At 41.1% G+C, this 14376-nt stretch overlaps 1 protein-coding gene across 2 annotated transcripts; it reads right to left on the minus strand.

Moving 5' to 3' along the window:
• Positions 1–4390: 4390 nt before the first annotated feature.
• On the minus strand, positions 4391–13891 carry LOC128791637 (heterochromatin-associated protein MENT-like). Of its 2 annotated transcripts, none has more exons than XM_053949438.1 (8): positions 13601–13891; positions 10669–10845; positions 10239–10325; positions 9706–9843; positions 9054–9171; positions 8214–8356; positions 6963–7130; positions 4391–5913 (listed from the first exon to the last, which is right to left on the minus strand). In XM_053949438.1, exons 2-8 carry the CDS (start codon positions 10834–10836, stop codon positions 5503–5505), a joined length of 1233 nt encoding a protein of 410 aa, XP_053805413.1. In that variant the 5' UTR covers positions 10837–10845; positions 13601–13891; the 3' UTR covers positions 4391–5502. The 2 variants fall into 2 exon arrangements, with proteins under 2 accessions (XP_053805413.1, XP_053805408.1); XM_053949433.1 differs by lacking the exon at positions 13601–13891 and adding an exon at positions 12103–12153.
• Between the last annotated feature and the right edge of the window lie 485 nt (positions 13892–14376).

A 14376-nucleotide genomic window follows, 5' to 3' on the forward strand; every position in this document is an offset into this window, starting at 1 on the left:
TCTCTGATGGACTTAGAGAGTTTGAATCGTCCACCAAAAGCTGAAAAGCTACTTGGAAACTCTGCTTGTAATGATTTCTTTTACTGAAACTGTCATATAAGAGCAGGGAGCAAAAACGGGAGAATGTGTAAAACTGGATATCAGCAAAGGTGTAATGTAAGATGTACAAAAATGTTTTACTTTAAACCCATGTAATTCTGATCTCAATCTGTGTAACCCAGATTAAATTGTATTGATAAATTTCATTTGTGATCATGATCTGTCTTTTCTGCTACATTCAACCTTAGTAAAGAATGGCCCCTGCCGACCAGTATGGCACATGCAGAGTAAACAAATTACCTGCATGCTGTCAACCTATGTAGAAAAGTATGAAGTTCATCTTCAGTATGAAGTTCATCTTTTGAACAAGGATTATATTTTAGTGCTTTTATACACTTAAAATCTGACTGCTGCATATGCCATGCAAAGAGAGAGATGTGTGCCTTCCTTTCTTCATACTTTTTATTTTTAAGTGTAGTTTTTGTGCCTTGCATGTTCATCTTATTTTCTTGCTTCAGAAATGTATTAGGCAATTTTGTATTTACTTAAGAGCTTAAGAAATGTTTCTTCTGTGTATCTTAATTTGCTGTTGTTTGGTTTTTAGATAAATTCATAGGAAAAAAAAAAAAAAAACAAGCAGTTAGTGGTATTACAAGCTACAAAGATTGGCAAAAAATGCAGGAAAATGAAGAAAGGGTTCCCAAACTGTGTAGACACTCTTTGTGGTATATACTAGCTGCTGCAAGATCCTGTTTAGTAAGAGACATTGGAGTTACACAAGAGAACACATTAGCCAAAGAAGTGCTGTTGGTTTTGCAGTGCCAGATGTAAACAGTGAGAGCAAATAGTGAATTGATGCAGACAGAATGGTGGAAAAAAAGGTTTCACTGCATCACAATGCCTGACCTATTGACTTCAAGTGGATTGACCTTTGACAAATGGTCATTAAAAAAGTTGTTTTGATAAAATCAGTCATTTTCCTCTGGCATACTGAAGAAGAAATTTGGTCTTTTTTGAAGCCATCTTTTATTCCTATCTGGCTCAGCAGGGAGGTTGTATCTTTCTGCCTGATTGATTACCATATTCATGTATCTGTATCTTGTAAATTATCCACTCTGAGTAGGCCTTTTGGGCATTTGTTGAAGATGAGGTCTCTTGCAGTTATTGCTAGTAATAAGCAGCAGAATTTAAAATCAGTGTTAGACTAACTCTAATTATGGATTTTTGCTCTGCAAAAAATCCTATTCAGCTATATTGCCTAGGAAGAAAATGAGACCAAGTATCACATCTGTTGCAATAGAACTGTAAAGACAGGACTATAAATTACACCTGAAAAATGGGGTTCTTGAGCCTGTTTCTGTTGACAAAATAAAACATTTAAAATATGGATGCATTTGCATTGCAGTTAGAAAGCAGTAGGGGTTTGTATGTCCTTGTCTTGTATACTAACAGTACACCAACACTGTAAATTTTCTTGGCTTTATTAATGTAACCTATGTCTACCATTTCTGCTTTTCATGAATTCCATCTACCACAGAGGTGCCAGGGATTATTTTATGAATCTAAGATTGGTACTGGAACACAACCCCCCCCATTTTTCATTGTAGGATAAACTAAAAGCATGTTAATATGCTGCATTTTGACAAACATGGAATCACTAAGAGACAAGCAGTCCATGCTCACAACATCTTTGTGTTGAGTCTTGCTCTACCAGTTTCCATTAAGTACTTCTTTCTTTAGTTTTCAAAGTTACTGTGACTTTTCAAAGAGGAGTTCTTGGACCTTAAGTTGGAAATTTTGATGATCCAGAACAAGGCTTCTTGAAAACAGTTATTTGGAAATGCAGCCACAGTGCACCTGTTACTTGACTAATGCCTTACAGGATGTAACAAAGAAGGAACCAGGCTCTTCTGAGAGGTTCCCATGAGTTTTGCATGGCCTGGTTTTTTTGGTAGCAAGGGGGCCACAGAGGTGGTTCCTGTGAGAAGCTGCCAGAAGCTTCCACCATGTCCAGCAGAGCCATTCTCCGATGGCTCTGAAGATGGACATGCTGATGGCCAAAGCTGAGAGAGATTGGTAACACCTCTGTGATAACATATTTAAGAAGAAAATGAAAACAAAGTGCACACAGTTTTTTGGTTTTTTTTTTTATCCAGAGAAGAGGAGGAGGTGAGAACATGTGCGGGAAACAACATGGAGACACCAATGTCAGTGCAGAAGAAGGGACAGGAGGTGCTCCAGGCACCGGAGCTGAGATTCCCCTGCAGGTTGTGGTGAGACCATGGTGAAGAAGCTGTGCCCCTGCAGCCCGTGGGGATCCATGGGGCATGCAGAGATCCACCCACAGCCCGTGGGGGAGGTGCTCATGCTGGAGTGAGTGGATGCCTGGAGGAGGCTGTGATCCTGGGAGACCGGGTGGAGAGAGGAGGCCCTGCTTCCAGGTTAGAGCAACCTGTCCTTGGAGGACTGCACCCCATGGAAAGAGGGAGACCCACGTTGCAGCAGTTTTGGGAGGATTGCTGCTTGTGAGATTGGAGCTATGCTGGAGAAGTTCACGGAGAACTGTCTCCCGTGGGAGGGACCCCACAGTCTCACAGGGGAAGGACTCCTCTCCCTGTGCAGTAGAAGAAAACCCCAGGTGATGAACTGACTGAAACTCCCATGCCCCATCTCCCTGCATTGTTGATGGGAAGTGGGGAGGGGTTGGGGGAAGAAAAGGTGTTTAAGGGTTTATTGTATTTTCTATTATCCTCCTCTGATTTAGTTTGTAATAAATTCACTTTGTACCTCTAAGCCAAGCTTGTTTTGCCCTTGGAATGTTTTCTCACAGTCCTTATCTCAATTCATGACCCCTTAATCAATTTTTTTTACCTCTCCTCTGCCCAGCTGTGGTAGGGGAGGGTGAGTGAGCGACTTTCATGGGTGCCTGGTGTTTGGCCAGTGTCAAACCATGACAGATGACAAGAGGCAATGGGCACAGACTGATAACATGATTTTCAATCTGAACATAAGAGAGGATGAAGATGGTCGCTTATGAGGATGTTCAAACACTGACATGGTTTGCCAAGAGAGCCTATGTATCCTGCCTTGGTGGAGACAGGTATTCAAAATCCAACTGGATATTGCCCTGTGCAACCAGCATCAGTTTAGCCTGTTTGCATAGTGGGTGGGACCAGATGATCTTAAATAGCCACTTCTGCCCTGACAGTTCTCTGTTTCTGGAAGGGTTAGCCTGACCTGAGACCCAGATGCTGGTTACCATGACAATAATGCAGGGAAGCATAAATGAAGCAGCACTAGTGTTGCTTGCAGTAGATGACCTCTGCAGCCCTGGATGGGTTCCTTTTCTTCTCTTTCACACTTTTCACTTGTATTCCAAGTCATACACTGGAATGTGTACTCTTCAAGGAAAGCTGAGACTGGGAGTGGCTTGGTAGCCAACCCAGCCTGTTTGACCTTTTGCATCTCTTGCCAGCTGGCAGTCACTGTGCTGTAGTTCCTCTGAGAGCCTCAGAGATTCTGTTTTCACTCTTCTTGGTTTTCACAGCCTTCACTTACATGTTCTTCCACACCTAAAGAAGAAACTTCTCAGTAAAGCTGAGTCAATGGCACACATCTGGGATGCACTGGGGTAGGCCCTGAGGGACAGACAACTAAATCCTGAGCTGTGGCTTACAGGCAAGGGAGGGCATTGATTTTAGAAGCAGTACTTTGTAAAGGGAAGAAGATGCGGATATAGTTTGTTGAAGTGAGATGTAGTTCCAAATAGAATACCTTCTGGAGAGGTGGAGTGAGTTGTAACTATAGGTGGTGTAATTTTGTTGAGAGTAAATGCGTTCAGATCCTGTTTTCTTATGTAATGTTCTCTGACACATAGCTGGACTACCACAATGGCTGCAGAACTTTATGCTATTTCTTATGGCCACAGAAATAGCACAACTGCTGCCCTCCGAAGCTGTCAGAGGGAACTGATGCTGCCAGTACAGCGTGGCTTGTTCATTGTTGTACATGGGTAAGAGGAATGTGTGAAAAGTTAATTTTTCTCACATTGCTTGCTCACTCCTGAACATGGGCAAAAGGCGTATTTGGAAGGTGCTGTTCTGGGACATAGCCTCTGGTTAGACTCCTTATTTCTTGTGTGTTGTGAAAGGTATGTTTGTAAATGCCTAGGATGACATGCAGAATAACAATGTTTGGAGGCCTATTTGAAACCTAGTGAAAATAAGACACCAGTGTGTTAAAGTTTCTCAGCTTTGTCAGTTGGGATGGTGCAGTAATTGATTTGGAATGACAAGAATGGAAACATGCTCTAGCTGTGCAGAGTACTATAAGAGAACCAAGTAACTCAGTGTCTTGAATAACACAAACACAACTTCATTTATTTTTTTAAATGCAGCTCATGGTAAAATAATAAGTACAGCGTCAATCAAAATCAAAATTTCACTGGTGTTTCTGTCAATACCATGCATATCTTTGCTGAGATGCACTCGCAAGGTACAAATCAAACATTGGTAAATATTACAGGTGGCAAGGAAGCTTTGCAGGTATTAACCAGGAAACAGGTATAATTAAGTAAAAGTAAAAAGAGGAAGCAGATTTAAATTCTAACAAGTTTAGATTACATATCAATAAAAGATGGCAAGAAGGCAATCCTGGTAGTTTTCTTAGCATTTTTGCTGGTTGGAAATCTCAGCAACCTTAAACTAAAAAAATTTAGAAAAATGAGGGGAAAATGCAACATGATTAGAAGTCAGCAATTTAATATTAAGGGTTGGACAATTTTCCCTCATAGTCTTACTTTTTCAGGAAACTGAAAGAGCAGGAGAGATTGAATGTGATGTGCCTATACACATGTAGTGAGATGGGATGGTAAGGGGCATTCTGAGATTATTCTGGATTTGTATTAAATTTTGTTAATTTCCAACAGTCACTGAAATTTTAAATTGAGGTTATGAAATAGCATTGTAGTACAAATACAGATTTCCCAGTGAGGAAAAGAGAGCAAAAGAGAGCATACAGATTTCTACAAGTTTGTGGGTTTTTTTCAGGGTTCTTTTTTCTCTCTTTGAGAGTCAAGAGAATGAACTGCATTTCCCTTGAAGTCAGCATTTGACATAGGGCTAGATGATGGCCTGTGTGCAGAAAGCTTTTAAGACTCCACCTTACTTTTAAACAACAAATCCAGAAGAGCAGATTTGATAAAAGGGAGCAAAACTCTGGGTTTTTTTTCCTGTTTAGGACTGTCTCGTTAGGACAATAGAAAGAAGCAGTAGAGGGGTGTTCTTTGGTGGCTCAGGATAGTTTCTGTTTGCTGCCTTCTTTGAGGGGGGTTGGGTGTAAGGAAAAGAATAGGCACTTCAGTACAGGTGGCCACATGGCTTAAGGTTGAGATTTTAGCACCACAGTTCACATTTTTTCCACTGAACAGTGAACCTTGGTTGCTGTCTGAGAGCAAGTAATAATTCATTCTAGAGGAGAGCAGAATCTACCAAAAAAGAGGATGCTCTTGGATTTGTTGTGTCTGATGAAGAAGTAGAAAGGGTGGTCAACCCTAAATTTCAGAACATGGCTAATATGTCCACTTGTTATCTCTATAATGACAGCAGTAGCAGCAGCTGCCTCAGTGCCCTTCTCATCAACTGCAACAAAAGACTTGTGGAAAACTTTGGAGATGGCTATATCATTCTCAGTCATTCCACTGAAATCAGCTTTGCTGCTGAAGGCACTGTGCATTCCCATCCTGATCAGATTATCGCTGAGGTCATATGTCTCTTCCATTTTGAATTTAGGTAGGTACAGATCTACAAGAGTCTTGGTCATCTTCTTGGAATCAGTCCATTCGGACAGCTTCTCATATGTCAGCTCTCTTTCCACCTATCATTTAAGGAAGAGAAGGAATTGGGTGTTTGCAGGGAAAAACAATTAATTAACTATGAATTAATCAATTTTATGGCAATGCAATGAATTAAACATTTTAAATAGCAAATGTTACATTTAGCTGAAAGCATGAAATAGAAATTGGTTTTACTGATGATCAGAGACAAGGTGCACAACAAATATTTGAGTCTTAATGCTGCAATGTTTTAAGCAGTGCCCTTTCCAAATTCATTGCAAAAGAGAGATGGGAAGGGCATTCAACACCTGCCATCCCCCATGGTAGTTCTTTCCTTTTTTTTAATTCAGTCCTGATGTGACTAAAATTGCTGTGTGTCACATGGTTTGGTCCAGTTCTATAAAAACAGGTGTTAAAATTATTGCATATATTTCTTTGACAGCTTTGAAACAAAATGCTTCTGGCAAAGTCTTTCACTACCACTCTGTGTCCTGGGCACTATGCCACCAGGGTTCAGCTCAGATCAAATGGAGGAAAGCAAAGAATGGTATAGACTCCAAGAATTTAACAATCCCGGAATTATAGTGACTACAGTAGGAGATCTCATTATTGTAGCAAATGCAGTCTCACCAAAATCCTAGTTTTTCATCGAATGGACAAATGGTGGGAGGGGAGAGGGGGGGAAAAAGAATGAGAACAATATGGAAATAAACTTCCAGGCCATGGAGAAAAGGTGTCATATCAGGAACAACCTGTGACTTCTTGGTGGTGTCTCTCCTGCACGTGCGAGGAAGGGAGATTTAACCCTTACAGATCATGTAAAACTGGGTGTCAGTCAAGGGGGCTGTTGAAGAGCTGAGCATCTGATTATGCACAGTGTTGCCTGTCTTTAGTTCCTACCAAACTAAGAGTGCTCAGCATGGAAGAACTTTATTGGGATTAGATAAGTATTAAGGAAAATTAATTCAGCTAGCGGAGGAGGTCAAACACCATGATAGCATGTCCTCAGAAAGGGAGAAGTTATTGATATTATTGTCAGCCTGCCCTTCTTTTTGTTTAATGACTGAGCAGTAATAGAAAATGGTTGTACCTGTTCGAGACCCGTACTGTTGTCTTTGATGTCATCAGGAAGGAGGATGAACATACTGAGTTCACGTTTCACATATGGCAACTCAATCATTTTGAAATTCATTGTTTCCATGATGAGAACTGGAAATGTTTCTCTGATGTACATCATCTTTACAGGCTTGGTCTTGTTCTGGAAAGTATTTTTTATAAGTAAGAAATCATTCATTGAATGGAAGGGTGATAATGTCTCAGTGCAGTGCAAGGAGAGGAAATTTTATAAGAAACTTTTAAAACAGTGCTTTATCATCCATTTTCCAAAGCTTTTCTTGACTGGACAACATTGCTTATCTTGGTGTCTGTCCCAAAGCTTTTGTAGGGGGCTGAACAGAGATATTTTTCTCTTCTCCCCAAAAAATGCCTAAGGAGGAAGAGAGTTAGAAATGTCTGCAAGGATTAGGGGCATGGAGAAGGTGTAGAATATGGCCATACAACACTCTGGCAGAAAAACAGCTGTGGTTTAAGAGGATGAGTGTTGTGCAGCTTATCAGTGGTCTCCTCTCTCTGAGGAGATAAAAGGTGACCAGCTGATTGATTGATTGAGAAAATATAACGCTAGTGTGAGAGCAAAAGTGAGAGCAAAAGGGCTCATGATGAGAGGAGTTCCTGGGAAGCAGTCAGGTTGTCAGGAGTATGTAACTTCTATTAACATCTGTCTCCCTTCATTCAAGGAAGCAGACCATGTGTACATGCTAATCGTAGGGTACACTTTGTGGAAGTTGCACAGAGTTCTTTAACTGTGAATTCATTAACATCTCTTCTGGATTCACGCCATTAACGTTGCTTCTAGCCTCACGCAGCCAGGCACCAGTTCAGGGCACCCTGCTGCAGCTGTGTTTGAGCAGGAATGATTGTGCCCAGCCCGGTTGCACAGTGCAGAGGCCTGGTGCTGTACTCATCCATGACATGTAGTTCCTATCCATGAAGACTGGACTCTCAAAATCATGTTTTTATAATTTTGTCAATTTTAGCACTGCTTTACTGAAAGGTTTTAAATGTCTGTAGTGATTTTGGAAACAGTAGCTGTTATCTGGAGCTCACTAACATTTACCTGAGCACATCCTAATGTTTCAGTGAGCTGAGAACTTACAGATTTTGCTGCAACCAGCTTTTCACAGGGTCTAGTTTCCACAGGACTTATGAAATGGAAAGATTTCAGCAATAGCTGTTGTGACCAGATTGTTTACAGTAAGAAGGATACTAAGGAGGAACTTACCTTGCTTAGTCGGAAGGGTTGCAGCTCTGTATATTCTGCCTTAAATTTCTTTTCCCATTCTGCCTTGAAGTAAATGGCATTTATCAGGATCAGCTTGGTGGTGTTTGTCACATCTCGTGGACTCAGCAAATTCTTGATTTTGCCTTTTGAAAGCACAAGAGTCAGGTTTCAATGTAGCATAGCACAGTGAGGACATGTTGATCAGTTTTTCTCTCAGTTCAGCTTCTTAGTAAAAAGTCCATGCCTCAATGCCCTGCTCCCTGAAATGTGCCCCTGACATAAATCAATGCAATTCTTTATACTCTCCAAAGCTGTTTGACCTGTCCTCCTGGCTGACAGGGATTTACTCCTTCTTCCAAAACTGTCTCAGCTTCATGGCAAGCAGCTAGAAGCAGAAAGCTTCACTGACTGGTTACACCAGGATGAAGGAGGAGCCCCTCTGCCGAGTGCAGGGTGGTACAGCAGGGCAGGCATCCCCCACTGCCCTGGATCACTCTGGTAGGCAGAGGTGTCTCTCCCCTCTGTCTGCTCTGCCACTGGTGCCTGGGTGCAGCACCAGGGCACAGTTGTGACTGAGGACCAGCTGCTGCAGAGCACAGTGGAGTCAAAGGGAATCTCCTCAGGGAGCCCAATGAGGTCCAGATCAGGTGTTTGAAGCTGCTTAAGTGTGCTGCTCTTTCTCTGTCCTGCCACCATATCTCTGCTCACTGCCCACATCCACATTGGGAGGCATGACCTGGCTGCTGCAGTAGTACCTGGGGAAGCAAGGGCACTTGCCCAAAGGAAATGGCAGACTGACTTTGTGGGAGAATAAAGGTGTTGGGATTGAGCCCAGCTTACCCTCAGTTTGTTTTTCAACCCAGGTGTTGATTTCCTTTCCTGACTGTTCTGGTGCTGTCTTAAAGTTAACCTTCTGTGGGTCTGCTTTGTAGTAGTTCTTACTGAGCTGTATATATGTCTGAAAAATAACAAAAAAGTGATCAAAAAAGTTTGGAACTAGAGAAATATACTATTTTTAGTCCCCAAAGGAAGTTGTTAGCTCTTATACTTGATAGATTCTTGGATCCAGAGGACTGCAGGATCTTGATTGTTACTTTGTGCTGGACTGTGGGTTAACAAGTGAGAAATAACCAAAGAACAGAAATTTCACATCTTTTGTTCCAAGGTTTGTCTGGAGAAATGAGGAAGGCTGTGTGCATCCTATGGATGTGCTTATTTTAATTTCTGATTTACAATTTTATATACTGGGGGTTCCAATACTAATGGCACATTTCATGTGAAGGATTGTAGGGATCTACAATACAGTCAAAAGGCAATGCATCCTTAAATTCTGTGAGCAGACTGAACTGGTATTTTCCAGTTAATCACTGGAGTCCAGAGCTCCTATTCACAGTATTGAAGGTCAGCTTCCAACCTGTTCTATTAATGGCAAGTAATTAAAAAGAGAAATATTTTTGCACCTTTTCTTCCTCTTCCCTGAGATTTAACTTACAGGCAATAACAGGAAGGTTTTTTCCATGTAAATGCGGTTGGCACTTTTCAGGGAGAAGGTGCTTCTGGGTTTGTTGATGGCAGTCAGGAGCTTCTTGAAGCCGGAATGGATATCTGCAGCTTGCTTGTTCTCAGGATCCTTGGAAAAAGAAACCAAACATTCAGCAATTTCATTTGTGCATGAAGCTTTAAAAACATGCTAAGCAATGTGTATAGGAGAGGGATTTGGGTTCCTCTTCCTTACTTTTTATTTTCTCAAGTTTACCACCACTGCAAATTTGCAGAGCTCTGTTCATGACTGGATTAACTGAATTGTCATATAACAAACCTTCCAGACTATCCCAGTGACTCATCCTTTCAGCTTCTGAGAGTCTGAGTGAGTGAAAGGAACTGAACATCATCCTGTTGTGAGATATGGCTGGGGTTTGTACTTTAAAGAGGAGTGGAGACAATAAATGCTGGACTCCTAAATCTGTATCAGGACATTTTGATTCTGCAGGTTCTTTATCATGGAATTTCAGTTCAAATAGTTACCAATTTTCTTCTCTTTGGTCTCCCCCGAGAAGGTCTGGCCACAGAAGAAGAAGCTTCAGCTCTTGCTTCCACAGTGAAATGAAGGACCTGCAAGCAGAGATTTCAAAGATAAGAAATAGGCATGAAGGACCTTGTGAAACTTAAAGTCAAATGGGGATCAGATGGTTGTCATGTTTCTCTCTTTGTGATAACTCACTGTGCTATCTGCTGCTTAGGTGATGAATCAAAAGGATGCTGAAGCTGTAGTGACAATAAATCCCATTGAATAACAATGAATAGCACCATCCCCCTTCCAGACCTCCAACACTGTGTTCTTATCTACATGTTGCAAGGCAAAACTCCCTTCCACCACTGTTTCTCCCAACAATAGGAATGTGTTTGTGCAAATCCAAATGGTTCTCCCCACGATGATAGTACAAAAGTAACCTACCTCTGCCATCTCAGTTGCTGTAGTTCCTTTTGCTCCCAAGTATGTCAGAGCCAGAGCAGCTGATATGCTCCAAGGGGAAAATAAAATGTTTTTTCCCTTGTTGTTCTCATTCAGCTGGTTGAAAAGATCAATGGTAAAGTTGCCAACTGATGTGGAGACCACTTCCATTTTTACAACCTGAAAAAAGTGAACAGACAGAATTGTATTATTTGAATGTTTAAATTTTTGTAAATTTTCATACACGGTACCCATTAGTGAGAAATGTTGCATGTGCAAGACAATCCATTTAAAACTAATATCATAGTTGTATGTTTATCTTCCACACAGATACTGTTTGCCACCTGTTAGCAGCACCAATTTCTTTTAGTTTTTTTCCCTTTTTTATACAGCTGCAGTTTTCTTTGTGATTCTTTCTGCCTTTGATTCTCAAAGATATGTAGATTTTTAACCTCTGTATTTCTTTTCCTTTTTGTCCTTAACTAATGATTTAGCAAAGCAATGTTCCCAGGGGAATTTATATGCATTTTTATAGTGCATTGGTTCACAACATGTTTGAGTTTCCCATTACTACATTTGGATCTGTATAGAATTGACAGCTGATACTGTGAAAGGATTTAGGCACAATTTTTAGGCTCATTTGATTTTCCTGGCCAGCGACCTATTCTGAGTAGTTTCATGAACAGCAAAGCTGTTGTTTCCATTTAGACTTACGCAGCTTATTCATTGTGTGTACCTACCACCCCTTCTGTATGTTCCAGCAATTTTATTTTCCCCAAAAACTGTCAGATGCCTTGAGGTTATGAGTGCTCCAGGCTTTAAGATATCTATCCAGTAATAGCTGCCTCATGTAATTTACCATTCAAGAGACCAGAAATGCTTAGATTATTATTGTTGTTGTTGTATCTACGGAATGGAGCAACAAAAATTGTGGGGCAATCTTTGATGTCTGCAGGTATTTATGAAGTGTTTGGTTTCCAAACAACTACATTCTTTCTGGCAGTCAGTATGCCCTCAGGACCATGTCTGTACCACAGAGTGATTTTCTTTCCTTGGAGAACACAAGCAAGAGAGCATCAGGATGGGAATTTCTGTTTTCAGCTACTGAATACTCCTCCAAGTCTCTGGTCTGATAATGTGCAATGCTGTGCCTTCACCTTAAGTACAGAATTCTTTTATCAAAATGAAGATTTTACTTGTAATGCAGTCACTGCCCTCAGAAAACTTCCCTGCTTATGAATAATTCTGCCCCAAATTAGCAGTTTTCTGTAGGCTTACAGCATTATTTTCTTTAATGGTTGACATTTAGAAAAACACAAGGCAAGAATAATGCATTGTAAAACAAGTATATTATCATTTATCCATACAGTCACACATGGCACAGATTGCTTTTTAAAGACACCATAAAAATTTACTTAAATTGATTTAAATATTTACCTTTAGTCCTGTGAGAGAGAAGACTTAGGTCTTGTCCTCAGTCAGGTTCTGCATTTGTGTGTTGAGTGACTTTCCCTTTCCTTTTTATCTACATCCACCTACCCAAAGTTGCCCCCACCTACCCAAAGTTCCTTTCTACCACATCCCCAAAAGATCTTATGAAATATTGTCCTTTTTGTTGACCTGGTCACTTTTCAGGTTTAGAGATTTCAAAAGGACCATGGAATAAAAATCTCAGGTCTGTTTTTACACCACAATAGCCTACTGACAGGATAGCAAAGCAAGTTGCTGATTCCAAAGGTTTTCTGGTGTTGTGGAGATAATTGCTCTGTTGTTTAAAATAAGTGACTTTTAAAAAGGTTACACAATACTTGGTTTTGGCTTCTGGATTTTGGCTATCTGGATTACCCAGATATTGAGGGGCTGATTCTCTTCTCTGTGACTCCTCAGTTTCAAATGCAATACCTCAGCATAAAACACCAAGCTTAGTGATTGAATTGGACACTGGGTGTCCAGCTTCAGACTGAAGATCATTAGGAACACAGACAGAGGCAAAGATGTGAAGGAGGTAAGGGATAGACACCCCACTGGTTGTGTTGGTGAAGAAATCTCATTGCAGTCATGGCTGGGAATAATTTGAGACAAACACCGCAAAAACCTGAGTTACTGCACAGTAAGGAGGAGGACGAGAATTGAAACAACCCTGCTGGGAGGGCTCAAGCAAAGACAGAGAGAAACAAGAGAGGTAAACATGGCACAAGAGCTGTCACTTTGAAGTCCCAGAAGAGAGACAATGATGGAAGAAGAACATGGTGGCAACAACTCTAAGACCCTAGAGGGCAGGGGAAGGTACAGGAAAGGAAGGAAATTGTACTGTGTGCTAAGCATTTTACTGCAAGCCTGATTACAGGAATACAGTGGGTCAAGAATTCAAAAAAATGTCAAAAATCAGTGTTGTGCAAGGCAGTGAAGAAATGCCAGAAATTAAACAAGTGCTAGTTATAGTGTGGTAAGTCCTCCAGAAATCTGGATAGGAGAAAAGTCAACTGAATGGTTAGGTGGTGAGAAAGCCCAAGCCAGGAGACTCCCAAGTCCCAAAGATATATATACTGTGAGCAAGATAGTTGCCTTTGCTAGTCAAGATGCAAGGAAGCCATACAAGGTGAGAAAGGGAGATGGCAAGGCAGAGTGACTTTTGACAAGAGAGAAAAAAATCACAGATGTTAATTAAAAGGGGCATCCAGAGATCAACCTCCTGATTGGAGCATGGCCATGAGTAGATAAGGTTAGCCATAGCCCTTCCAAGGATAAAGATTCCACAACATTTCCAGCACTGCTGTTCACTCTGGGAAAAGGTTGTTCACTAATGTACAACTCACTTTTCATGTGTTGTGGCCACTGCCACTCAGTAATGATATAGCACTGCCAAAAAGACATCAACTATGTCATCTTTGCAACCATGCTTAAAATAGTGAAGGAGAGAGAAAATGTGACTCACATTTCCATTGACTTTAAAGGCCTGAGTGAGTTTGTGTTCATGTTGTCATAGTTTTGTTCCTCCTTCCAGGTGTGGCTTTTCTGTCTTTATTCCCAAGGCATATCAGGAAGTGTTTAAGAGGTTTATCCATGGGTACATGCTGCTCTTCCATGAGGTGAAGGAGGGCATGGCAGACTTGGACCTGAATGCACAGGGACCCAGTCATGTTTCATGACTGAGACAGGCAGAAGGCATTTCTCTTGGGGCTCTATAGGTATAGTATAAAGCATGTACTTCATAACACTTTTCCTATGTTCCTTCCCATTTGGGAAGCAGAGCCAGAAGGGACCCTGGGAGCAGCTGACCACTTGAATGAAAAGAGAAAGGATGCACGGACAGTCAGCAGTCTCTGCCAGGTGAAGGGAGTCCTGCTGTTTCAAGAAAATGTGTTTGTAGTAAGATGCTGTTGGTGTGTGCAAGTCCGTTAAGAAACCTGGTTATTTGCTGTCTGTTGTGAATTCATATAGTCAGGAGCATTCCCTGCAAACATGCATGACTGATCAGGACACTCTCTTAGGGGAAAGAGCAGTGACAGGAGTAAATATAACCTGGGAGATTCACATTCATCTTCCAGAAAGCACTTATGGCCATTAGTATTACTTGCATTAGCTTTAGACTTGGTTCTCCCATTTGATCCTGTCTCAAACCAGTGAATAAGTGGCAAAGTAAAATGAGAGCAAAGCAGTATAGTGCTAGGCTGGAAATAGTGTTGTAAGGGTGAAAGTTTACAAAGGAGA

The sequence above is a fragment of the Vidua chalybeata genome, chromosome 1 (genome assembly GCF_026979565.1).
Source record: "Vidua chalybeata isolate OUT-0048 chromosome 1, bVidCha1 merged haplotype, whole genome shotgun sequence".
Taxonomy (NCBI): Eukaryota; Metazoa; Chordata; class Aves; order Passeriformes; family Viduidae; genus Vidua; species Vidua chalybeata.